This window comes from Centruroides vittatus, unplaced genomic scaffold, assembly GCF_030686945.1.
Source record: "Centruroides vittatus isolate TY-2023 unplaced genomic scaffold, ASM3068694v2 contig_15, whole genome shotgun sequence".
Lineage (NCBI taxonomy): Eukaryota > Metazoa > Arthropoda > Arachnida > Scorpiones > Buthidae > Centruroides > Centruroides vittatus.
Genome location: NW_027120927.1, coordinates 845,253 through 872,196, shown reverse-complemented (window position 1 = coordinate 872,196; position 26,944 = coordinate 845,253). Strand labels below are relative to the sequence as shown.

General features: G+C 36.0%; 2 protein-coding genes across 2 annotated transcripts in view; one reads left to right on the top strand and one right to left on the bottom strand.

Moving 5' to 3' along the window:
* LOC136968561 (flavin-containing monooxygenase 5-like) overlaps positions 1–26,944 on the bottom strand; it is a 134,147-nt gene that overhangs the window by 6,766 nt on the left and 100,437 nt on the right. The gene's annotated exons all lie outside the window — the stretch shown is intronic.
* LOC136968573 (flavin-containing monooxygenase 5-like) lies at positions 506–7,552 on the top strand. Its single transcript, XM_067262571.1, has 2 exons — positions 506–1,126; positions 6,513–7,552. Exons 1-2 carry the CDS (start codon positions 506–508, stop codon positions 7,488–7,490), a joined length of 1,599 nt encoding a protein of 532 aa, XP_067118672.1. The 3' UTR covers positions 7,491–7,552.

The following is a 26,944-nucleotide window of genomic DNA, read 5'->3' as shown; positions in this document are numbered from 1 at the left end:
ATGTCACATGTTTAGTCTACATTTAATTTTTTTAAATCGAAATAATAGATAAGGCGAATAAAGATCGTATCGCGTACTGTACATTACGAGAAAGATTTTAGGCATATTAAATCTAAAAAAATCGCAGTACCGTATTCACAGTACTCCTTTCGTTGTAAGATTTTTAGCCTCCCTACAACTAACTGTAAATATTTCAACTCACAAAAGTTTCTTCATAATCAGTTCGACAATTATTATCCGCTGTACTTCACTCTCAACACAAGATTATGAAAATTTCCTGTATTCTTTCGATCAATAAATCTCGGTGAACTATAACCTTGATGCAAAAATATGATAAACAGATAAACTTTTATTGTTTTCCATCGGACTTTAAGATAAATAGGCGTCTATGCTATCATTTGATGACGAATTTAATGTAATATAAACGCACGACATAAAATCTGCCGAAGATCAGTTTATCCTGCATTATCTATAACAACTAGAGGACAATTACACTAAATTAAAGATGCGCGTAGCCGTAATAGGTGCGGGTGTCTGTGGCCTGGGAGCCATCAAAGGCTGTAAAGAAGAAGGCTTAGATGTAGTTTGTTACGAAAGAAGCGACGACATAGGAGGTCTGTGGAGATACAGAGACAGCGACGAAGAGGGTTTGGCTTCCGTTACAAAATCCACTATCATCAATTCCAGCAAAGAAATGACTGCGGTCAGTGATTTTCCTCCTCCGAAGGAGTATCCGAATTACATGCATAACACCATGATGTTCAAGCATATTCGTCTCTACGCAGAGAAATTCGATCTAATGCCGCACATCAAGTTCCACCATCGAGTGGAAAGGATCGTTCGGGCCGACGATTACGATTCGACCGGCAAATGGACGATCGCGAGTGTAAACTCGAAGAGTAAAGAGGAGCGAGAAGAGACCGTAGACGCGGTTATGGTATGCACCGGCCATCACGTGTTTCCGAATATCCCTACTTTCGCCGGACAGGAAAAGTTTAGAGGAAGAATCACTCACACTCACAGTTATAAAACACCGAACGAATTCGAAGGAAAGAGAGTTGTGGTGGTAGGAGCGGGCAATTCTGCGGGTGACGCTGCTGTGGAGACGAGTTCAGTCGCTCAAAAAGTAAAACTTAAAATTTTTATAAGTTATTTTATTTAGTATAACGTATGTTACTTTTCATTTCATATGATTTATACGTGTTTATACGTATACAGGCATTCGCGTGTTGTAAATGCAAATAACTAGTAAAATCGTTATTAAATCTGACACTACTCGAGATAAGACACACGACCCCTATATCTCCCTTCCTCTTGACCTTTAACTGCGTAATATTGGGTTGTTCGGAAAGTAATTTCGTTTTTTTCATAGAAAAATAAACGAAATATTCTTATAATAAATAAATATTTTATCGAATTATATATTGACCATTTTGGTCAAATATCCGTCGTCATTGTTTCTGGTGGTAGCACGATTTCACATTCGTAAAAATTTTGATCGTCGTTTACAAAAAACTGATCCGAGTAATTTTTTACATTGTCATTTCGAGTAAATGTCTTACAGTTAAAAAAATTTGTATAGACCAAAACAAGTAATAATCCGAGTGTGCCCGGTCTGGCGAATACGGTCGGTGCGATAGCGCATCCCATCTAAGCTATAACAGTTTCCGACCAGTTACCAAACTCGTGTGAAATTTGGCATTATCGTGGTAAAACACTACACTTTCTTTGTCGATCAATTCTGGCCTTTTCTGTTTGACGATATTACTCGATTTGTTTACTCGATGGCGGTACACTTTGGAATCGATTGTTAAATTGTCTGGTAAAAGCTCAAAAACAAATTTTTTTAAAATCCCACCATACAGAGCATCTCTCGTTAATAACGCGTGGGACCCATATACCGAGCTTTGAAACGAAACCGATTCGTTTTAAGTCATAATAAACGGTTCGATTTAACAGATTTAATGTCTTAGTGATTTCACGCGTTGTTATACGGCAGATCGCTTCGATCGGTACCTTTATTTTGTTTTCGTTGGCTTCGAATGGCCATCCGGATTGTGGTGTATCTTCGATATTAAAATTGCCAGAACGCAGTTTTGTAAACCAGTTTTGGCACCGTCTTTCTCTCGACACGTCTTTTCAAACATGTGCCACAATTTTTTTCTTGTTTGAACGGCATTTTGGTTTTTTAGGTATAAAAAAGCAAAATATGCCGAAAATGATGCTTTCGATTTTCCATATTTGATGGGTCACCGAAAAAAAACAATTGTACAGAATCAAACAAAATTTTTTACAAATAAGCCTTAAAATGTTAGCTGTCGAAGTATATAATGAAAATGTGGTTTAAAATCAAATTGGCTGGTAAAAATACAACTAATTCCTCTAGTAATAAAAAAACGAAATTACTTTCCGAACAACTCAATGTTATAGTATAAATGTTCCGAATACGCAAATCTCTTTGCAGAATTTCAGAAATTTCGTCATAATAACACACGTTATTAAGCTTTAAAGTGGGTGATCAAAGTCACCCACTTCGAAGCTTAATACGGGAACAGAGATTTAACGAATTGTCAACGCAGCAGACCGAAGAAAATTGTGTAATGATTTGTGAAATTTTTCTTTATAAAAGTTGAGTTTTTTGACACCTGATGAAGTAATGTTGAATGCTACAAGGAATTGAAGCGTTCGTGGTGATCCGAACTGTTCACTAAATGACTACAGTCTACCCTCAAAACTGTGATGCTTCGAGTGGATGATGGCAGATATCACCGAGAACGTAATGTCATGAAATGATATTCAGAATACAACATGAAGTAATGCTTACTTCAACGTCTTGTTCAGAATTCACGCACCGATGCGAGGGAGCATTGATCTTAAGCGAAGAGCACTAATTAATTTACATATTCCTGTACCATAATCCGTTCGTACAGCGAGTCCGATCAAAAACAACGCAACTAACAATGACTTTATTTCGTGTCAAACTAACCGAGGCTGTTTTATAGGAGATACATTCACTTCTAGAGAATATACAGCGAATCCTCACTCACTGTCGTCGACACAGTCGTGGAAATTACGAGTTTGAGCGAAGGACGTATAACGACAGCCATAGATTAAATTTTAACTTTGTATTGGACGATATTTCACACCTCCAGCATTTGCTTCTCCCTTCATAGATTCGATCTTTACTATTTACAAAGAAAATTCAACAGCAGTAATTGTAAATGATTACAAATGCGCCCGTGTATTATCTCGCCAAAGTTACGCGAGGAACAGCTGTATTTGTTAAAATATTCTCTAAATATAAAATTATATAAGTATGTATACTAAACATTTATTATAGTTCGGGTATGTATTTTACAAGAACACGTGAGCAATATCACAAAAAATTTAAACTAGATAACAAATGTAATAATTACCAAGCAGAGTCGGTTGCAATCCACCAGGCAATAAAGTGGATCGATACAAACATGAAGAATCTACAAGTACCAGTATGCACGGATAGCGAATCGATACTAAAGGCACTTAATGACCCAAACAATACGCACGAACTTATAAACAGTATTAGACAAAACATCATAATTGGAATAAATAAGATACAACTTAGTTGGGTTAAAGCCCATATGGGAAACATTGGCAACGAGAAGGCGGATAACTTGGCAAAGGAGGCCAGTGATTTAACACTAAAGGAAATATACAGTAAGCTGTCAGAGCAATATATAAAAAGAGAAATAAAAAATAAATATTTAATCATTTGGCAAAGAAGATGGGAAGAGTCGAGAACGGGCAGAGAACTATTTGAATATCTACCGGATATAAACCAAAGAGTTACGAATAGTTACTTTATTATACACCATAAAAATGCAATATTTCTGACAGGACACGGAGATTTTGCAGACTACCGCAGAAGATTTAATCGTGGGAGTGACGGTCTTTGCAAAAACTGCGGAACTCAAAAAGCCCCAACACACATACTAATGGACTGTATCAGATACGAATTACCAAGACATAATCTAATGCCGATATGCAATAAAGAAGGATATCGATGGCCAGTACGAAAACGAATCTCGATCAATAATGAGCATATCTACCATCATTTTAATGAATTTATTAAAATAAGCTATAAAAATATAATATAGAAAAGAATATAGGAAAAAAAAATATTCTCATGAGTAAATAACAGTTAGCTAATTTATGCTGGAAAACCTCTATAATCGAAATTATCTCGATAAAAACTAGCTCTTCCTAAGGGATGAATACGGGCTGTGAATGTTTCTGTTGTAGCAGTTAGGGTAGTACAAATTGGTAACGGGTCTTTAGTGTTCACATTCGATGCCGAGTTTAGGACATTCCATTTCACTTCCATCCTCTCGTAAGTTAATTCTCGGTGCTTTCCTCGGGATTGCCGAACTCTATTTATAAAATAGGTCCAAAAGTTCGGTGAAATACATAATATCTGCAATGGGACTTTCGCCTCTCTACCGTAACACGTAGGTGATTTCTACACTAATTCAAATTGCCTGGGATACTTTCCGCAAATGTACATAACTAAATCATTTGAACGACATAAATGCCAAATTGTTCACCTCTTCGACATCAATAGTACTAGACCGTGCTAATATATTTCATAGCAGACTTTAGACTATAGTGATATACTCTGCACTGCTCACTTAAGTAAATTAAATCGTCAAAACAACCCGCACCACATAGATGCCTTATCAAACATATTCCTATCAACTATTGGAATAGTTTGTGAAATAACTTTCGTAGCCGACCATAGATTATAGTGATACACCCTCCACTGTATTATAAAATAATTAATATTATTATTGTTTCTATAGCCATAATAACCGATAACTAATATACAATGGAATACATGTAAGAACTCAACCAGTGCGTTCTAAGAAAACGCGCCGAAACAAGAAATGGTTTCGTACGAAACACTAACTGCAAACACATTTACAAGATTAACAACGAAGGGAAATTACCAATAAAACTCCATGATAGAATACAACGTCAGCAGAAAGATATAACACAACAACTAGGAGGAATAATCACAGAATACTATGATAGCGCTCAACGATAAAGACGGGAAACCCCTATCCTCACCAAAGTAAGTATCGGGAACACGCGACAGAATATGTCAATGGGAACGACAGAATAGTACGATGAGAAAGGATGGAATACAACGAAACGGAGGACAGAAAAACAGCGATAAAACACAACGGGGAGGAAGAAGAAATACACACCAATACCACAGAACAACACAATAAGACATAAGAATCCTCTTAATACCGAAGTGAGTATCGTGCACAAAGTGTTAGGGGAGTTCGTAGGAGCTTAGACAAGGAAAAGACAAACTGTCACTACTCAAAAAACCTAACGAACATTCTAACACGAGTGAACTTTCGAACTCATCAACATTATCCGGATACAAATAAATTATAAATTAGATAACAATGTCGGGATAATAATATAGCGGCTACGTCCGCACGTATGTATTTAAACCCTTGCAAAGCAAGATGAGAAGCAAGGTCGTGAATAAAGTTGGAGTACCAACCTCCCGACGAACTGTCAGGAAGGATGGACTGCTCCATTTAAGAAAAGTTCGGGTATGTAAATACTACCCGATATTTACAGGCAAGAATTAGATTCAGAGCAAACAATAGAGTAAGGTGTTCGTTATTTATATCAGTATCGAACATCGCTGTAAATCAGTGTTTCTCGATCTCTAACGAATCATCGCTCCCTTCAATAAAACCATCACGTAGTATCGCCCCCTTCGCTTCGAAAAAAATTTTGTTGGGTTTATTAGTTTATTCGATAATTATAATTTGTAAAAAATTAAACATTTATTTGCTCAAAATAAGTATTAAATTTGAACATAACAACAAATTAAAAAACATAAGTGTTAGCGAATATAATAAAATCGAAGACATTTTATTGAATATAAAATGTTTAAGTATACAGAAAAATTATTGTTAGTGCGAACCTCGAGGCTGACGAAGTCGAGCCAATCTGTTTATCTTTTGTTCGAAATTTGTCAAAAGTAATCGCAAATCACCTTTTTGTGTTAATTGTAACCGATTGTTTGTTTGGACGGTTAAAAAGAGTTAAAAGTGGAAGGAAGAAGGGTTATAGGAATGCTATTTCTTTAATTATTGTACCATATAATGAATAAAATATCTAATTGTTCTTAATATAACGTTTCACTATACCGGCCCAGAAAATTGCTTTTCGCCCCCAAAATATAAATTGTTACTAATCGCCCCCGACATGGAAAAATCGCCCACCTGGGGGCGATATCGCCCCATTGAGAAACATTGCTGTAAATAATATATCTTAAAAATTAGTTTGTTTTACGCACCAAAAATTAATAATAATCACTAATTAAATGAAAAATATCTTTCACTTTGTAGTTCACGTCTCTTCGGAAATTTTATAACAAATGTTTTTATTATAATTTATATTTAGAATTCACCAATAATTTGTAATTTACCATTATTTATTTTTAGGTATACCTTAGTACACGAAGAGGCTGTTGGGTAATGCACAGAGTGGGAGAAAACGGAAGACCAATCGACGATGCGCTCACTACCCGATTTCTAAATATATTGTTCAATTTGGTTCCTCTCAGTCTGTCCAGCTGGTATATGGAAAGATATTTGAATAAGGCTTTCGATCACGAAACTTACCAGTTAAAGCCCAAACACAGATTTCTTCAGCAACATCCCATGGTTAACGACGCATTGCCGAACAGAATTTTGAGCGGTACGGTCACGGTCAAAGGCGATATCGAACGTTTCGAAGAAAACGGAGTACTTTTTAAAGGAGACTCCGAAGTCACCGAAGTAGACCGCGTCATTCTGGCCACCGGATACCAAATTAAGTTTCCTTTCTTGGATAAGAAGATCGTAGACACCGCGGATAACCGAGTGGAATTATACAAGTTCGTATATCCTCCGCATCTGAAACATCCCACCTTAGGTATCATGGGTTTGGTACAATCTGTAGGAGGCGGCTTTCCCATCGGTGAAATGCAAATTAGATGGTTTGTTCAAGTTCTAGTAAAGAAGGTTCCTTTTCCCAGCGAACAAGAAATGAGAAAAGACATCGAGAAACAATTGAGAGCAATCAAGAAGCGTTATTACGATGCCAAACGTCACACCATCCAAGTGGATTACATCAATTACTTGGACGAATTAGCTTCGTTAATCGGAGCGAAACCCGACTTCGCGAAGATGTTTTTCACCGACCCGAAGTTATTTTGGGCATTGATGACCGGTCCGAGTCTTCCTTATCAATACAGACTTCGAGGTCCTCATTCGTGGAGCGAAGCTCGAGAAACCATTCTCGGCTATCCACAAAGAGTCGTCGCTCCTTTGCAAACCAGACACAAAGCGACGAAGAAAGTAGAAAATCACTCGATTCTCGCCTATTCAGTCATTTTTGTGGTAATTGTTTTTCTGTTTTCAAAGATAATGTATTTTTGAAGTCGAAGCGTAATGCGAAACAACGTGCCTGGGTGATACTGTGCACCAATGCCATTGGTAGTAAATTTCGATTTTTCTTGTCGTTTCTGATTTAAACGTGGTGGACAGACCACTCGCGACGTAATTGAAGTTGCGGTTCGTGTTTCGTTGTTCAGTTTTATAGTTATAAAGAAAGTTTTGCCGTAAACTTTTGTTATTTATGTATTTTTTTAAACCAATATTCGTAACAGCGGATGAAAACTTTGAATCTTACGCTCGAAGCCAAAATGGTTAATAAATAGTGTCTTCGTCATATTATAGTGTTACGAGATTTTATTATTTAAAAAAGATCATATTGTTACAGTATTATCGAACGACAAAACACTTAATTTTGAAGAGTAAGATTAGTTGTATATTAAAAATAAAATTGAAAATGTTAACGTGTAAAATCTTCATTAAGTCCGATCCTTCTCGCGATATGACGTATAAGGCCACGAACACACATGCGTAAAATTGTGTGGCAGAAAACTGAATCGGAAATCAGCTTTCAGTTCAGTTTCTGTTTTACGCTTTTATGTCAGAACACACATACGTAAAAATTCTGACCGAGTAGGAAACACCACTGCTACCAACAGTGCTAATTTTATTAATTTTTTCTTGTCATATATCTATTCCTTTGTACCTTCCATTTTTTCTCCGCTTCCTCTGCTATAATAGAGAAAATTTAAATTAATACACTTGTATTCCGAATTCAAATAAAGAACGTGCGTGTAATCCAAATCCTAAGCCTATATATCGATTTTACAAGACCTACCTGTTGTTTGAAATTTTGCACCTATAGCCATCCATAAACGTTGTTTAAATATAGTGGCTTTATACATGACACCGATGTGGTCGAATGGATTCGATAAACTCCTCTATTTCATTTATTTTTTGTTTTTTCGAGACCGTCGCAATTGTAGGGTTAACCCTCATTGCCGCCATTGTTAGAATAAAAAGCACGTGTCTATTTTGACGTCACAGAAAAGACTTCTCTTTATTGGAGGAATTTTGGCGTAAAAATTTTACGCCGTAAAAAGTAGAGACACGCTCTACTCTATTTTCAGTTCTGTTTCAGCCAAAATTTCAGAAAAATTTTACGCTCTCTGTTTTACGCTAGATTTTACGCCGAATTTTACGCATGTGTGTTCCTGGCCTAATAGTTAATACGTTAAAAGTAAGCGCAAAAGTATTCGGGTGATAGCCGATTTATTAATAATATGTTAAAATTTTAAAAAAGTCTTGTTATTTTGTAATTATTCGACATTTTAAAATAAAACCGCCGAAAGGACACACGGGAGGCGGTCGGCTGTAAAAAAACTACTAAACACACGCATTCTCCTTGTAGATACTTTGCTAGTTCGATGTCGCTATTATCTCTGGGTGTAAATGCCGATCGAGTAAGTCCAAAACGATCCAACGAATCAATTTATTCAAAATTGAAGATCTCCATTAAACACGGAGACATTAAATAGGCCTATGTTAAATTTCGACCGGACGGGTTCATCGCTCTTCGAGATATTAAAGGTCCAAATTTTTGACATTAAATTGAGTCGCTACGCAACAATAAAATCGGGTAGTTTAAACTAACGTTTAAAATATTACTCGTATAAATTAGCCTATAAAGCAACTAAAGGCAAAGTGTTCCGGCACAGCCGTGTCAACCAAACAAGTGGGCACGTAAACGGGCAGACTTGTACGCGTCGACTCAAATTGACAAACATTTTCACATCACACGCTATAGACAGCCAATAAAAAATAAATCGTATTAACTCTAATGTAGGGTGTACAGTACTTTTCACCTTTTAATACGTTGTAATGCCACGAGCGTCGTTGTCTGTCACTAACTCCATCGAATGGTTTCGATGATTTTATTACAGTAATAGATATATTTAAAATATTTTTTATTCTAATAAACTCGATCTGTTATTTAAACAGTTTCTTGTTCTGTTGAAACTTTTAAACTAATAACACATTTTAAAATATAAAATGAAATAAAGGAAAATTTACAGTTTTAAAATTCTTACAGTAAAGTGTTATATTAAAATAAGGTGTTTATATTAATTGTATTATTTGCGCATTATAAGAGCAATTTTGTACACTATAAATGTATATATATTGTAAAGTTAATAAATAAAGTTACTAAATTTTCTATTAAAGTATTTCAAAATGCGAAAGGTTTTGATTCGTTAGATTTTTAATTTAATGAAAATATCGTATTAAATACATATATATCTTCTATTTAAACTCGGAATAAGTACTGTTGTTACGATAAATGAATTACATTGTTATTTTTCAAGAATATAAGTCAATTTTACATTAAAAATACATTTTATTACAAATTTACTACTCTGGACGACAGACGTCGCGGCATATTTTTAACTCGAAATATGAAACTAACGTACAAACAAGAGTTATTTATAAGTTTATAAACGGAAAGAACTGTAATGCAAAAACGTAAGTCATTTTTATTTAATATTCGCTAATAAAATTTAAAATCCGTTACAAAAATACAAATGCTACGTCTGTTTCTCGGAAGCAAACCGGATACGGGATCAAAATCGACTAAAATAAAACAAACGTTTATTCCATTAAACACTCGAATGGCTCGCAATTTATAAATTACACCAAAGGACATTTTTACAAAACTTTTTTACTAAACGAAAGCCCCAGGGAGTAAATGTGCGTTCGTAAACGATCCTATCGACACTTAAAGACGCAAAAGTAAACTAACCCCAGGGCCAAATACCGTTTTTTAATATTCATTTCGAAACTTCAGAAATTAAAATATATCCGATGACGATCTTGTTCGGTACAATAACTTTTTTTAGTATATTTTGAGTGTTTTCGAATTTAAGCCGCGTGTACCGTATATAGAAAACAGACATCAATCTGTTGCATTAAATGCTTGTACTTGCAAGCAGTTAACAAACTTATATTGCACTCACTCTCATAATAATATATACATATGTATGTCGTATTATTTTTGCAGTCGTAGTCGTGGGGTCGAGTGTAGGGTGAACCAGACGAAAGAAAATTAGAGACCATAAAAACACGTCCGTTCACGAGATTAACAAAGTAAATTACAGAAAAATATACAAAAATATATACAAAGTTTAAAATATGTTATATATATATATATATATATATATGTATTTATGTATGTATGTATGTATAGTATGATCTCCAAATAGCGGACACCGTCTGGACCGAAAAGTTTGTGCGTAATTTAGAGGTGTCCGCTATTTCGAGGTACACGCTAGCGGCTGTATCTTAACCTGGTCGTCATACAGCAGAACATATTTTTAAAACAAATGTTTTAAAACGTTTAATACATGGGGTTTTTTGGAATTAAAACACTGGGATCTAGTAAAATAGAAAAAAAAATCAGAAAAACTTCACTGTAAGACTCAAGATTATACAGAATTTTTTATTTAATATAAAATACAGCATTTTTAAATGTTTCTTTATGAAATGGCGTTTTTAAGAATTGTGTGTACGAAAACATCAGATTTGCATTAGAAATGTGAATATACCGAAAATCAGAGGTAGCGTATATAATTAAAATATATAGACAATATATTATACATTTTTTCAGCCGTAAACATCCGTTCGAATGCGCAGTTGCAAAGATATTCGCTTTTCTCGCATGTATGACGTCATTTATGATCTTAAGTTTCTTATCATTACTGTTATACTACGATTATTGTCTAACGAATGAATAACTTCAAAACAGTCTATGTTTTTTGGTGTCACGAGCTTAATTACAACAATAAGACAGAAATTTAATGGCGTTAACGCGTACGACGATAAACGGTGATTGACTGATTAACAGATTACTCTTCTCTCGCCACAATGTATCGCTGTATCGTTCGTTTCCCGACCTTGCGTTTACGGACCTGGCGACGAATTCCCGACAACTTATTCTCCTGGCGGAAGACTTTCTTCTTTCGGACCGAACGTTTGAAGCGACGTCGCCAACATTTTTCCGGACGCCAAAGAATCCGCGGACCACAGTTTGAGCTAATATTTGACGGCGACGATTTATTATTCAACATTAATTAACTCTGTAAAAGCGGTACAAATCTAATAGAGAATTATACAATTATTTTAAAATTCAAATTAAACGCTTATAATCCGAAATAAATAATTATAAACTCGTTACCTAAATTTACAAATATACTAGCTGACCCGGCCACACGTTGTGGCTCAAAATGTATCTATTATAAATGTATAACACTTCCCCCGTGAGGGGAATTTCAAAAAATTCCTTCTTAGTGTACAACGCAATCAAAAACGCATCTAAAATAGTATAATAAAAGCCGAGTTCTTCCCGGTAAGCCTTAATCCCGTCCATCTCCCCCCACTGGGGGGAATTTCGACATGTATATTATATAAAAACACGTGCGTATTCGAATGCAACGTCGTGTCAAAATTTCAAAGGAATCGGTAGGAACAAACGAACGTTATATTTTATTTATATAGATAGATAGAAAATGATCTGCTTCAGTCCATTCTCACAGAAAAGCAAACTTAGGTCGTCGGAAGTTAGCGCCATCTGTTGGACATAAAAGCCTTAATCCATATATAAATATATTTTTGAAAGGGGGAAATGGTGTAGGGGTATGAAAAATAGATAGTAGCCGATTCTCAGACCTACTGAATATGCATATAAAATTTGGTAAAAATCGGTAAAGCCGTTTCGGAGGAGTACGGTAACTAACACTGTGACACGAGAATTTCATAAATAAGATTTAACTAATCGTTTTCTTTTAAAATTTGAACCAAAGTTATGTAAAAATAATACAGAGAATGTTTTATTTACTGTATTTTAAAGATCTAAATTTAATAAATATTAATACAACGTTTGAATTAAATTATATAAAACTTGGGATACGAAATAATTCAACGAATAAACAATCGTCGCCTAATTTGTATCGCGAAACAATCTTCTCGTTGGATTCATTCTTGGAGATCGACACACGAAAATGGCCAGCCAAGAAGTTACGGACCTTTCCGAAGTCAGGTGTCCCGCGTGTCTGGACGTGTACATCGATCCAGTATCCACCAGTTGCGGACACGTGTTCTGCGAGTCTCGCGTCGATAAGGCCAGGGAGCTGACGAATCGTCGGTGTCCGTTTTGTAGATCTCAAATATTCCGCACTAAACAGCGAGGAAATAAAATAGACAAAATCGAGTCGATCGTGCGGACCAATTACGCCCCTTGTAACTGCTGCGGAAAAGCATTTCTTTTATCGCCATTACGTATTCACACGGAGAAATGCGAACCGGACACGAAAAATGGAAGAAAGAAAGGGTCAACTCTTAAGAAAATTATAAAATGTGCGCGATGCGAGAAGAACATTTCTGGTAACGGACTACTAAAGCGCCCGACAAAGGAGAAGAGGGATGCGAAATCGTTGATCCGTTCGTAGTGCTGGACGAAAAATCTTTCCCATCGGGGATAATTTAATAAAGACGCCGCAAAATTTGAATGAATAAGTTCAAGTACGAGAAACATTTGGTTGCGTAAAATTTCCGTTCGAATTCTACATCGATAAAATTTGATTACCGTTATTTATGGATAATTTGGTCTATTTACGACAAAAGAAACGAGGGTTTATACGTAATAACTTTTTGTTTTAACAAAAATTTCGCGGAAAAAGAAAATAATTTGTCAATTCGGATGAAAACACAATGGAATGGCGAGCGGATTTATTCGGTTGGCGAATGAAAAGAGACCCGGCAGTTTACGAGTCCCAAAAAAATTTATTTTTTCTCTTATAATCTAATGGTATTTTATTCTAAATTAGGTTAATAATTGGATCTATGGAATAAGGCAAAGCAACGCGCACACACACGCGCGCGCGCGTAGATGTAAGATCCGGAGAATTGGGAACATTTTAAAAGTTAAAAAGAATTATAAATTTTGACATAAAATTTAGTAGAAAATCAGATCGATTTTATAAAAAGGAAAGGCAGAGTCTTATCTATTATAGTTCAACATCTCTCCTGTTTCCTGTGATTCAGATGATGTTAAAGTTTCTGCTAAATTGAAAGTCAGTCAGAAAATGCCCTCATCGAGAGCAAATCCGATGGGTCGTCATATTTTCTATAAAAGGGGTATTCACCCTTAATCCAAGCTGCTTTTAGTCTCCCTAACAGCCGAAGCTTTAGCCATGCAATAGCCCAGTGTCTGAAAATACTAATAGTTCCCGCCTGATGACAGGTCTCTGGCTCAGAATAAGATGAAAGGCCTACATTAAAAGAAGACAAGGTTCTCACGACGTCCCAGGTAATATACTCATCTATGTAAGCTCTCTCATTCGGCGGCCATATCTAAGGTCTTAGCCAATAGTTAAACTCGTAACAATTGAGTTTTATTTAGCTTTTATTATATGCCATACATGTATATTCGATATTATATGTAGACACGTGTACGCTTAATCCGGCTTATATATAAATAAATACTTAGCTTATTAAAGGAAATTGTTCTGCTCCATTCTCCCGAATCAACGTGTCCCCTCCTGCACTGGACGATACGACACGACCCTCAATCCCGATATTATGGCGTAAACTTTGAATTACCCTAGCTGGTGTCAGGAATCCTCGACAAATAGGAAGATTCCGAAGATCTCGTTCGTGCTCTTTTAAGAAAATGTAAAATGTATCGTGTCTAAGTGGAGGCAAGATTCGGGGTTGGAATTATATATTGTAATTTAGAACTTGCTTCTCAGGTAATGTACCATTTGCATATGGTTGGCGTACTTATATATTAATTACTTGTTTCTACACCAGATGTACAAAAATTTTATATCGTTGGTGAAACCTTCTTTGATTTTATTGTGGAGAAAAGTACGTTTGTAGTGTATTCTAAATCTCACCAATAAAAGTGGTGTAATGGTAAAACTTAAAAGTAAGTTTGTATAATATATTCCAAAAATTATTTTTTAGATATAAAGATTATAATGTTGAATTTAATTTGCAAAGGCAAATATAAGAAACTACATTACTTTTATACGTGTGTAGGCCTTCAAGTCTGTAAGAAATCTAACGGTACGTTTAATAATGAATTTATATATTCAGATATATTTTGTACAAAATGCCTTCCTGTATGTTGTTGGATTTTTTTAAAAAATTTTTTATATACTCTTTTTAATGTTTAGTTGACTGACGAGGAGCATTGTGGCCCGAAACGTGTAGTAATACTCGTATCGACTGAATAAAGATGAGAAAACGCCAAGTGTTTAAGTAGTAGCACAATTTTTTTTGTGTTTGAGCGCCAAACAAATTGTTTTTGAAAGTGAACTATGAATAAAATTAAGGTTATTTTGAAATTATTTGAACTCGCGATAATTCTTTGAAATGTCTAATATTCTGATACTATTTTCCATTAATCGAATAGGGTACCTTTTAATTCAGAATAGCCTCCGAATGAAAAGGTACCCTATTCGGAATTATAAAAGTAATTCCTTGGCTTCTGCTCGAAGGAACACGCAATTTACTGTATGAACAATACAGAGAATGAAAGCTATGCCGCGGCCATGGAACTAAGGAACCAAAGTAGAAACTTGGTAAGAAATATCGATGCCGTGACCTTGTGTTTATGGACCTCGGATGATAACGATTGTCGTAGCGAAAAGTAGCGCTTTTAGAGTTTTGTTTCTATCGGCAAGCCTGGTACGACGTTATTTCGTCCCAGCCCAACGCTGCTGCGCAGTCTCGCCTCGATCCAAAAATTTTCTGAACTCGGATTTGGACTGGGACCCGGACTCAGCTCACCATTACTATCTCGAACCATTTTTTCTTTTTTTTTCTATACAGACGGCATATTTTCCTACACGCATATTTCGGAAATGAATTTATCACGTAAGAACGCAATTGTATGCATACTATTTTCATATTATACGGGGTTCTTTAGATTCTGTGAAAACTAGCTTAGTATGTGACATTCCAAACTAGGTTACTCATTCCCTTATCTTCTCTAACTTCGTACTTTTGGTCAATTATTCTAAGTACGTAAATAATTTCGGTTATAAGTTTTGCTTTTTCATTGATGCCTACTTAGATATTACTCTTAAGATGGGACCAATTTGCCATAAAAAGTCCCTCTTACGTTATCTTATCGTTTCTAAGCGAAGTAGTTTTTGTTTTATTTATTAAAATGGTTTCCAATATTTTTACAAAATAAGAAATTCATTAGTTACAAAAGACAACATTTTCAATTGAAATAATTTTGGTTTCCAGATACGTAATGCCATGTTGAATTTCTTCTTCTCAAATTGGAGACAATCAGAAGCGGAGAACTTTGTCCCAAAGGAGGATTGCCCGAGAATTATTAGAAGTGCTTCATCTAACAATTTGACCTCGCTAAATAATGTGTTTTTACTTTATATACCAGGTGTGGGCAAGCGAGAGTTCAGTGGGAGCCGAAATGTAGGTTTTGCAAAATGCGTGGGAGCCGCAGTTCTGTACTGTCGTGGTGGATAGTATGGTAAGGCGCGCGATTTTATTATATAATATAAATATAATATAAAACAAATATTGAATTTTTTAATAAACACATTTTCACCAAATTGTAAAAATAATAATAAAAAACAGAAATGAACACTTTCGTCAAGAGCCGCGTGTAACTCAAAAAGAGCCGCATTTGCCGTGTCTGTTATAGAGCAACGAACGTTTGATCATACAGGATCGTATCACACAGTACAAACTCGGTAATACAACATATATGGGACCGGGACGATATCGGATTATTGTAAGTTCAAAAATTCTGATAATAAAAACGATAATATAAAAACAATTAAGTACATAGACGAATTTTGGCAGCGGTTAATGATGCAGTAAAACAAGTTGGACTAATGAATTGCTACATGCCAGTGAGCTGCTGTAGCCGGTAATCGAAGTTACCAAGTTAGTAGATCACACTAAATTTATTGGGAGGTATAGTACTTTTCGTGAGAAATACAGTATTGATATATATACTGTACCTTTATTTAGCACCTCAAGGTCAGTCGAACAATCTTTAACACATTATTAGTCAATCGGCTATGACATGACACGACGTAATGCGGACTATCATCGGACTACATTTTGCGCTTACTTTTAATCTATTAACTATTATATGCCATATCTCGAGAGGGATAGGACTTAAAGAGTAAAATCTTCATTAATATTTTCAATTTTCTTTTATAAAACTCATTTCTATCCTCAAAATTAAGTACTTTGTCGTTTTATAGTAATAAAATCTTATAACAGATGATGCAGACACCATTTATTAACCATTTTGGCTTCGAGCGTAAGTTTCAAAGTCTTCATCTCTTAAACATTTGCCGTAAATATTGGTTTAATAAAATCATTAAAATGATGCAATGGAGTTAATGACAGACAATGAGACTCGTGGCATTACAGAATTCTACTGTAATTATAACGTATTAAAAGGTGAAAAAGTGCACCTTATATTAAGTAAATACAATTTATTTTTTATTGGCTGTCTGTAGCGTGTGATGTGAAAATGTTTATCAATTTGAGTCAACGTGTAGAAATCTGCCATTTGGCAAATAAAATGACTAAAAAGGCCTTGGTGGGTATTGCGAAAGCAAAGGCTTTAGAAGAGGCTTATAAAGTTTTCGAAAGAAAAGGTGGTGAAAGGCAGTTGATGAGAATCGCCAAAGCAAGAGATAAAGCATCGAAAGATTTTACCTCTATTAAACTGATTAAAGATGATAAAGGATTGGTATTACAAGATTACGAAAGGGTCGAGGAAGGATGGAAAGAATATTTTAGGAATTTATTGAATGAAGAAAATCCCAGAACTGTATACGAGAATGGAAAGGCAAATGAAGGAGTGGTGCAAGATATTAGCAGAGAAGTTGAAAGTGTGCTTAGGAAAATGAAGATGGGAAAAGCGGTAGGCACTGATCGGATTCCAGTTGAGGTTTGGAGAAGTTTGGGTAATAAAAGGATTGATATCCTCCGGGATCTTTTGAACAAACTCTAGCAGCAAAAGAAGATCCCAGATGAATGGAGGAAGAGCATTCTGGTGCAGACAGAATTGCGGAAATTACAGAGGGATAAAGTTATTGTCCCATACTATGAATATTTGAGAGAAAATTGTAGAAAGGAGGATTAGGCAGGAATCTGAGATTGGAAAGGAACAGTTTTATGCCGGGAATCATGGTGTTCGTAGATCTAGAAAAGGCGTATGATAGGGTACCGAGGCAAGAAATATGGAAATGTTTGAGAAAAAAGAATGTTCCAAAAAATATGTTAGGCTGTTCAAGGAAATGTACGAGGGAGCAGAGACTCAAGTTAAGAGTAGTGTGGGCACTACAGAAGGGTTCTTCGTTAATATTGGTTTACATCAGGGATCGGTCCTTAGCCCTTGTTTGTTTGACTTGATTATGGACGTGTTGGTGCGTGACGTGAAGTGTGGTGTTCCGTGGAGTATGCTGTTTGCCGATGATATAGTGCTGTGTGAATTTTCCCAAATCAAGGCTGAGAAGAAACTGGAAGATTGGAAGAAAGGGGCGTAAAGATTAGCAGAACTAAAACAGCTTATGTGATTCCGAATGGTAGACAGAAGGGTAATATTAAAATCCAAAATGCGCCGCTTCCTATGGTTCCGAGTTTTAAGTATCTAGGGGCCTTTGTCGAGATGGGAGGAAGATTGAACTCGGAAGTGCAACAGAATTCAATGTGGATGGTTAAACTGGAGGAAGTTGAGAGGTGTGTTATGCGACAAGAAAGTTAGCTGCAATGTGAAAGGAAAATTGTATAAATCAGTTGTTAGACTCGCAATGTTATATGGAGCGGAGACACGGGCAATAACAAAAGCCAAAGAAAGAAAGATGAAGGTGGCGGAGATGAGAATGTCGAGATGGACGTGTGGAGTGTCAAGGAAGGATAGAATAAGGAACGAGTTTATTAGAGGTTCTGTTAAGGTGAGTCCCTCGAGCAGGAAGATGCAAGAATGTAAGTTGAGGTGGTTTGGTCACGTAGAGCGAAGAAGCGACAATTATGTTGGAAAGATCGGAAAACTGGTAGTAAAAGGAAAGAGGAAAATATCCCAGGAAATTCTTTTCATCCCGGGAAATTCCGCAAATTTCTTAAAAGTTCACTTTTTTCTTTTTTTGTGTTAAAGTTGAGGAAATATTGCAAATAGAAAGTATACCCGTAAACCGTCAGAATACGTTTGTATTTATTAATTTTAAGCCCGCTTATTAGTTTTTTTAAATTTTTGCTTATTATGACTAGGGATTGCATTGCTGGATCCCTCATCCGGCAATCCAGCTGGATCCAGCGCATTCTTCAGCCTGCTGGATCCAGCGCCGCGGATCCGCAAATACTCAATTAACTTTCTAAATAATGACGCAAAAGGCTACGTCGTCGGCGTTGCCGCTTTGTTACGTGCGCTATCTCTCGGCGGCGAGAGTGACGTTGCCGTTCAGCGCGGCAGGTGCTACACCCCTCTCTACACCGCACCACCCGCTCTTTTACCTCTGCCGATCTAATTGCCAGTTGACTTTCCGCTCTCGCGAAATAAAGTGTCTTCGCGCAAAATAAAAGAAGTAACTCCTTTTTCAGTCCTGGTGCATAATTCTAATTTACCGTCAATCGTTCCGTCAATGAATCACGTGACGGAACGATTTACGATTATTTGACGACCCCGAAACCAACTAACGTAGAGACAGAAAGGGCTTTCTCCGCAGCGGGATATATATGCAGTTCATTAAGAAATAGGTTGGGAGACAACACCATTAATGCCATTTGTTTCTCGAGATCCTATTTCCAGAAAAGTAAAAAAAAAATAACAAAAGTGATTGATTTAATTTTATTTAATCCTTTAAAATACTTTATTCGAGACAAGACTAATATTTTATAACTTCTACTCTAATTCTATTAAGTAAGAGTTTATAACTTTTATTCTATAAGCGGTTAGTGGGCTAGGCTAGGCAATTTTATTGCGAAAATTAGTGAGAAACTGAGACTACTTAGTTAGTTAAATAGTTAATTAAATTAATGAGTATCAGTATCATAGATATATGATGATGTGAATGTATGTGATTCGTGACTGTGATAATAATGACTAACTACTAGACTATTACTAATTACTTACTCACTACTTTACTGACACAAATAGTTAAATTAGTTACAAATAACTACGGATTGATATGCAGAGCTTACGTAAGAAAACTGGTAAGACTGATAGACACTTAGCCACCGATTATCCGTACCTACATGATTATAATATATTAATATAAATTAATTAGTAGAATTACCTTTGTTATTATTTAACTTACAGATTACATTATAATTATAATCTAACTCCACATTTAAAGTTAATTATCTCTATCTCGAGTGTCAAACCGAGCCAAATTTAAGTTTACTGCGTAAATGTGTAAGAAGTTTTACTGATTTATAGTGACCAGTCGAAATAATAAAAGTTTCTTAAGTATTTAAAAAAATGTTTTATTTCTTTAAAAAAGAACCATAAATTGCTGGATAGATAGATAGATAACACTTTATTGCACCAAAAATACATCCGCGCTGGATCCGCGCTGGATCCAGCTGGAATGACGTCGGTCCAGCAAACATCCAGCTGGATTGAAAACACCGCTGGATTGCAATCCCTAATTATGACACGTCACAGATTGTCAATAATCAATAGTAGCCTATTTGTGACAGGACTCTGAAAATTCTTTACGTATCAGAACCAGAATATCTGGAATAATTGTGCTTACGTTCGTTTAATTTTTAACCACGCTCAGTAGCTTCAATAACCGCCTTTTGCTAGGTCGCGCAAATCGGGCCAGGATACCAACGAGTAAGAAGTCTGCGAGTATAAAGTTTTTCTTCGTAAACCTAATTATTAAAGCCAAACGAACTGTCGGGCCGTAAGCGCGATGCCGCTATTAAAGCAGCCGAGGTAGACAAATCGAGAATACTCGAGAGCGAAAGAAATACTGTAACGCATCCGGAAAACGAACTAGAAATCTTCCGGGCTACGGGTGGAAAAACGCGTAACATCCGTCTTCTCTTAAATGCATTAAAGACGATTCCACCCGCATCCGTCGAATCGAAAAGGGCATTCTCGGTAGCGGGACTTTAGTAAAATAAGAATCAAACCGAGTGACGAGAGTATCGATCATCTTCGCTTTTTAAAATCTTATTATAAAAGTTTACAATAATATTTTGTATTACGTTTTATTTAAATAATTGAAATTACCTTCTAAGTTAGAAGTTTGATCGAAGTTCGTTTTTATCTTTAAATTTTCAAAGGCATTTTTGTTGTAAGCAGTTTCCGACAAACTTTAATAAACTTTTTCTATTTGTGAAGATTTCTACGTAATTCAAAAGTAATTTTTTATACATATTTTACACAGCATTATTAATATTATTTCGGAGATTGCGGGACGTATTAAGTTACTTAAAAATGAAAAATATTTATATCATTCGATTTTAAAATTTATTTTATATCTTAAAAATAATTAATTATATCCCGGAAAACAGTTCACTTTTTTCCGGAATCCCGGGAGAAGCGAAAGACCGGGAAATGAGAAACCCTGTCAGTGATACCTCGAGAAATGCTGTTTCGCGCCGTCTGTAACGTCATTACTCGTCTTCGGGCCGTGCTCGACGAGCGAGTCCTCCGTATTGAACTTTGTTACGATGCGGTTTTTTATTGGTCGGTTACGATCCGGTACGGCTTTAGTCGGATAGAGAGCTTATAACGGGTGGTCGTACGAATAATTACCGTCACGTCGTTTCCAAACCCCTTATTTAGCCGCAGCCACATACTATACTTAGTTGGAAAAACGGGAATAATCTAGCGCTTCTTTGAATAGAAATTTGTTTAATTCGTTACCTTTTATATAATTTTTGTGTAGAAATATAAATAATAAAGATTCGAACAAATATAAAAATTCCGTTTTATTTTGTAAACTTGAAAAACGCATAAAATATCTACAGTACGTAGTTATATCGTTACAGCAATTATTATAAAACAAATAGTATTTTGAAAAAATGGTAATTAACATTATTTCACGTTTTAAAATAATATACGCGTTGTTTGCACTTTTATTGGAAAGAGCACTCGACGGGTTAAAAATAACTTTACTTTAAATTTATTTTCTTTTTTAAACCAAAAAGTTTAAGTCTAATTGTTATAAAACGATTTATTTTTTAATGTCGTAACATTTTTTAAAACGGATGTTGTGAATTTCGTAATCAAAATTCACGATTTCAACTAAAAAGGTCCTTTTAGTTTTGTATCTTTCTCAGGGGATCATTCTCCAAAGATCTGAATTTTCAAAAAACTTAAACAAACACCTTAATGTTCGCTGAGAAATTTATTAATTTAACTAACGTTTTCGGCTTATTCAATAAGCCATCTTCAGGTTTTTAACTTTCGAACAAAAAACAATATGTTTTTTGTTCGAAAGTTAAAAACCTGAAGATGGCTTATTGAATAAGCCGAAAACGTTAGTTAAATTAATAAATTTCTCAGCGAACATTAAGGTGTTTGTTTAAGTTTTTTGTATATTGAATTCTGCTGGGTACGAGTGTGGTTTATACGATCTGAATTTTCTTTCTATATATAAACCATTCGTACGCGCTTTTAGCAGCGTAAACTAGGGAACATTTTTGTAATTACTCGGTGATACTAAATATTTTTTTTTTTTAAATTGTATCTACATATTGCATCTTTGGAGCAGATTCGAAACATTCGTTACGTGTTTTCTCTTTCTCTCTTACGTTCGATAATATATAACCCGCAATATAATACGTTATTTTTGTATTAGAGATTGATCCACATTTATTGCATCCCATTCCTCTATTTTAAAGTATTCGATAATTTGCTCGTCCTTTCAATTTTCTAGTTCCATCAACTATATATTTTTCCCGTTGATCGTCGGGAAAATGTACCCGAAAATCAGATTAAGTGTATCGTTTCGGATATTAAGACGGCGCATTTTGATTTAAACAATTTATGCTACCAATTATTTAATTGGATGGAACTTATAATTATGCGATTGAAAACCATAACTAATACACGAGTAAAAGATATTTTATATACAGGGTGTCCCGTAAATTTGTAAATAGTTTTAAAATTCGTAAAAGTCGAAAGAATTGATATATTTGAACGCGCTTTGCGTAAAAGTTATTCTCGCGAAGGGGGATTTTTTGGGTAGAGAAAAAGAAAATAGTTCAAATTTTTATCGATAGAGGGCGCTAAACGCGAGAAAATCGCTGCGATTGCGCAAATCCGAGTCTTATAAAACGCGGGGTGTACGATTAACAGCTCATTTCTGAATCTTCCGGTTACTGGCGCCGACGTAAGGTTTTCGTAACGACGTTGACGTTGGTGGATAAAGCACTATTGGTGAAGTTGTTTTATCTCGGGCACGAATGGCCGGCTGAAACTTTACGAAGATTTAGGACACAAAAGAGAATGAAGAAAGGTTCGGGTCCAATCACTCGTACTGGATTGGTTTCCCTAGTACGACCTATCGAAGAAACGGGAATTTGTGTAATCGCCCAGGCAGTGATACACCTTATTTATCGGAGGTCCGTACCTCCGTTGTGGCTTCGCAAATGGCGACTTATAATAAATACTGTATAATTAAAACATATTTATTATTCGCCAATCGTTTTAACATCAAATTCTCCTTTGTATATTTTATATTCTAAATTACAAATCTACTGTAATTTACAATACTTTTCATTAAAATAAAGTAGATTTGTATAATTAATGACTTTCGTATCGGATATCGTATATCACATATTATAAATATTAAACTATGTCGATACTCATAATTAATTTACGTATATTAATTTTTTTTAATTTAAAGTTTAAGCATTTTCGACTGTTTTGTGATTGAATATATCATCCGAATATAAATAAAAATTGTACACGCGTAGATAATTGTTAATACTTTACTTACCTCAAATAGATAGCTGCCGTCGGTTGCTTTCCAGTTTTTTTTCCACTTTTATCCCCAAAGTTTACGATGTGCGGGATCTTTCGGAAAAATACTTTCTCGCTGCGATTTGTACAGCCGAAAGCGACACATTCAGTCATACTCTAAGAATTATTGAATTATAAAATAAGTTAAACTAAACAATAACTTCTTACTTAACTAACAAATATCAGTATATAACAACTCGCAAAACTAAAGGTTAATACAAATAAACTGTATATCGTCATTGGAAATACAGTATTATCTATGTGAGGTCGGGGTTTCACCCCTCCCCCATCGGCAAAGTGGCTGTCGAGCTAAAGTCGTTAAATCAGTGACTTATTTCGTAAACAAGACCAGGGTGGCGTGGAATGGGTGCGCGAGACGATTTAATTGTCACATTCCCGACCTGACAGATCCCCGATCGTACATCGTGGGAACGACTGAGGGATCGCCCGTCGGTGTAATTTTGGTCATCGTTTTACATCGAGTTCAAAGCGGAATTTGTCCGGCTCTCCTACGGAGGGGGCGGCGGTCGGGCTGAACGGTCTCAGCTGCACCTTCTCCGAGTCAGAAAAACACATTTAAAGTGTAATTTACGGGACCGTCGTCTGGGGAAGGGCTTGACCCGACTCGGACGGGGAGCGGTCCGGATGGGGGAGTTCGGGGATCTTCGGCGACCTGGCGGCCCGAATCGCGTCCCTGGCAACAGACCAGGGACCAATAAGGTAGGAGTTAGACCCTCGATCGGACTAACCAGAACCCCGAAATTTCGGGGAAAGATTTGATATAAAAAAAAGCCCGGAGACCCCAGGATACGGGGTTGCGAGGTTGAAGTGAGAGATCGGAAAGCAGTTAGGACGAACGGAACGACAAAGAAGACCAGAAACTTGAAGACGTACGGAAAACCCGAGACTTGGATAGTGCGGACCCCCGTTCTCCCGGTGACCCGCAATCCCTGCGATCGAGGACGAACTTTCTTCGGTCCGATAGGAAACTTCGCTTCCCAACCCGACGAGCGACCTCATCAAATCGGCTATTCGTCATCATTGTAAGCGTGTTTCTGTTAAAATAAACGCGTTAAAACGGGAAATACGGTCTCTGTGTGAATCTCTCTGCGTCCGTTAAACCACTACCCCCGTACGGTAAAGGCCCTTTCGCGACATCCTGACTGGCAGCGAGAAGAGCGAGTCGGGTCAACTTACCCCTTTCAACAAGGGCGAAATCCTTACATCTATATATTTTTAATATCACTAACATTTGATTCATTTTAATTTGTTTGCAGACAACGAACGTAGAGACGATAAAATTTATCCACCAAGCTTTCGTTCCAATCTCGCTAACACGTTGTTCGGAAGAATAATGGCAACGTAAAGTCACGTGATCACAAACTGCCAATAGAAAAGGGTTCATTATGTGAGAGTCCGAATTAATGGACTAAACAAAAATTTTAAATTTTTATTATTTCATTTATTATTTTTCTTTGTTCTCTATACAAATTTCGACATCGAGAACAAAAAAGTCGAAATTTTTCCACCGGAGGATGACTGTATTTCCTTTCCCAAAGTTTGTTCCCTCTCCTCGCGGAACTCGAATCTGAGTCAGAGGGAAACTAAGGACAAAATTCGCTAATTGGCGAGAAATATAACGTGACAAGATGAGATAAAAAGAGGGGGCGCGAGAACAGAGCCGTCGTTCGTTGTTCCAGCCTTACGCCGAATCCTAAAGACGTTCCGCATCCGCCGACAAGCCTGTCCTCGACGCTGTCAGCCACCCACTCCAGGGACCCACTGACGATCACTTTGACGACGGTATGACGACCAATATTATGTAAACTCTCTCTCGGGTTAGTAACCCCCGTATTAGTACGTAGGGCCAATATATCCATATCGATGTTAGCATTTGTAACCGTTCTCTTTGTTTATTAATAAATTCTGTTTGTTGTTTAACTGGTGTCATTTATTCGAATATCGCCTCTGTCTTATCGACGAGCCCATTCTCCTCCTCCACTCGACCTAACAAGCAATTAAGCCCGACATCTCGGGACAATTAAATTCCAGACCGGAAACCGCCATCCTTGACAGTGGGCAGGTCTCACCCACCTGTTAGCCGAGAAAAGGAGGTACGACTCCGTCGACCTCCCGGTATTCACAATTATATAACCACTCTCTCATTATTGAGTTATGGATCAAAGCGCCACCTGGTAGACATAATTGAAACTAATTTTGACGTTTTTCTCGTGATTCTATGCATTTCTATAAGTCAAAAATTGACGGAGATATCGATTTTTCAAATTTTATCTAACCTTTCAATCGACTCGAGTGTAATAATTTGGTATTGAGTAGAGAAGAGGGCAAGGAGAAAGCAATTTGCCAAGAGGAGGTATATCTTAGCTTTCGAGGAAATTTCAATAAATAATGCATGCTGTATTTATCTTTATTATAATATATTGAATATAATTTAGTAAATCCATTTCTTAAACAGAATTTTTCAGCCACTACCAATAAATAAAGTCATTTCTTGTGGCCGGGTCCATCTGTTTAGAATCTGGAATATAAAATTACTTATAATAGAATCTTTCTACCTGTATGATGTTATGGGCTTTAATACCCTGTGTATACTAAAAAGGCCTTCGAGTTTCCTCGGCTGTTACGTATATAACACAGGAAAGCAGGACTGTGGAGTCGGAGTCGGCGGAGTTTTGACGACTCCGACTCCTCCTTATTTCCAACTTGTTATGTATATGTTATGCTCAAAGACCGAAATCGTTCATTGGTTCTTCGAGCCTAACATATATATTACTTTCTTGGCTGTTATACAGTATAGGCCTATAAGAAAGGAAAAGGATGACGATCAGCCAAAAAATGACTTGTCCAGATTTTTACTCTTTTGGACTCGTATGTACGTATTAGGGTTTCTCATTTCCCGGTCTTTTACTTGTCCCGGGACAAAATTAATTATTTTTAAGATATCACGAAATCAAATGATATAATTATTTTTCATTTTTTAAAGTAATTTAATACGTTCCGTAACCCCCAAAATCATATTAATAATGCTGCGTAAGATATATATTAAAAATTACCTTTGGATTACGTAGAAATTTTCACAAATAGAAAAAGTTTATTAAAGTTTGCCGGAAACTGCATACAACAACGACAAAAGTGCCTTTGAATTGAGTTGAAATTTTTTTTAAAAAAAGAACAGTTCAAACTTCTAACTTAGAAGGTAATTTTTGTTTTTTTTAAATAAAACTTAATACGAAATACTGTAAATTTTTTATAAGATTTTAGAAAGCAAAGATGGTCGATACTCCGATCACTCGATCTAATTCTTATTTTAGTAATGAAAAGTCTTAATTATTGATCATTTGTGACGTGCCATAACGAGCAAAAATTAAAAAACTAATAAGTAGTTTTAAAATTAATAAATACAAATTTATTCTGACAGTTTATGAGTTAATTATACTTTCTATTT

Bases quoted from the DNA above. Each gene is read 5' to 3' on its own strand.
- LOC136968573 (XM_067262571.1), top strand. From the start codon at position 506: ATGCGCGTAGCCGTAATAGGTGCGGGTGTCTGTGGCCTGGGAGCCATC. The intron at 1,127-6,512 runs GTAAAACTTAAA...ATTTATTTTTAG, and splicing joins CGAGTTCAGTCGCTCAAAAA to GTATACCTTAGTACACGAAG.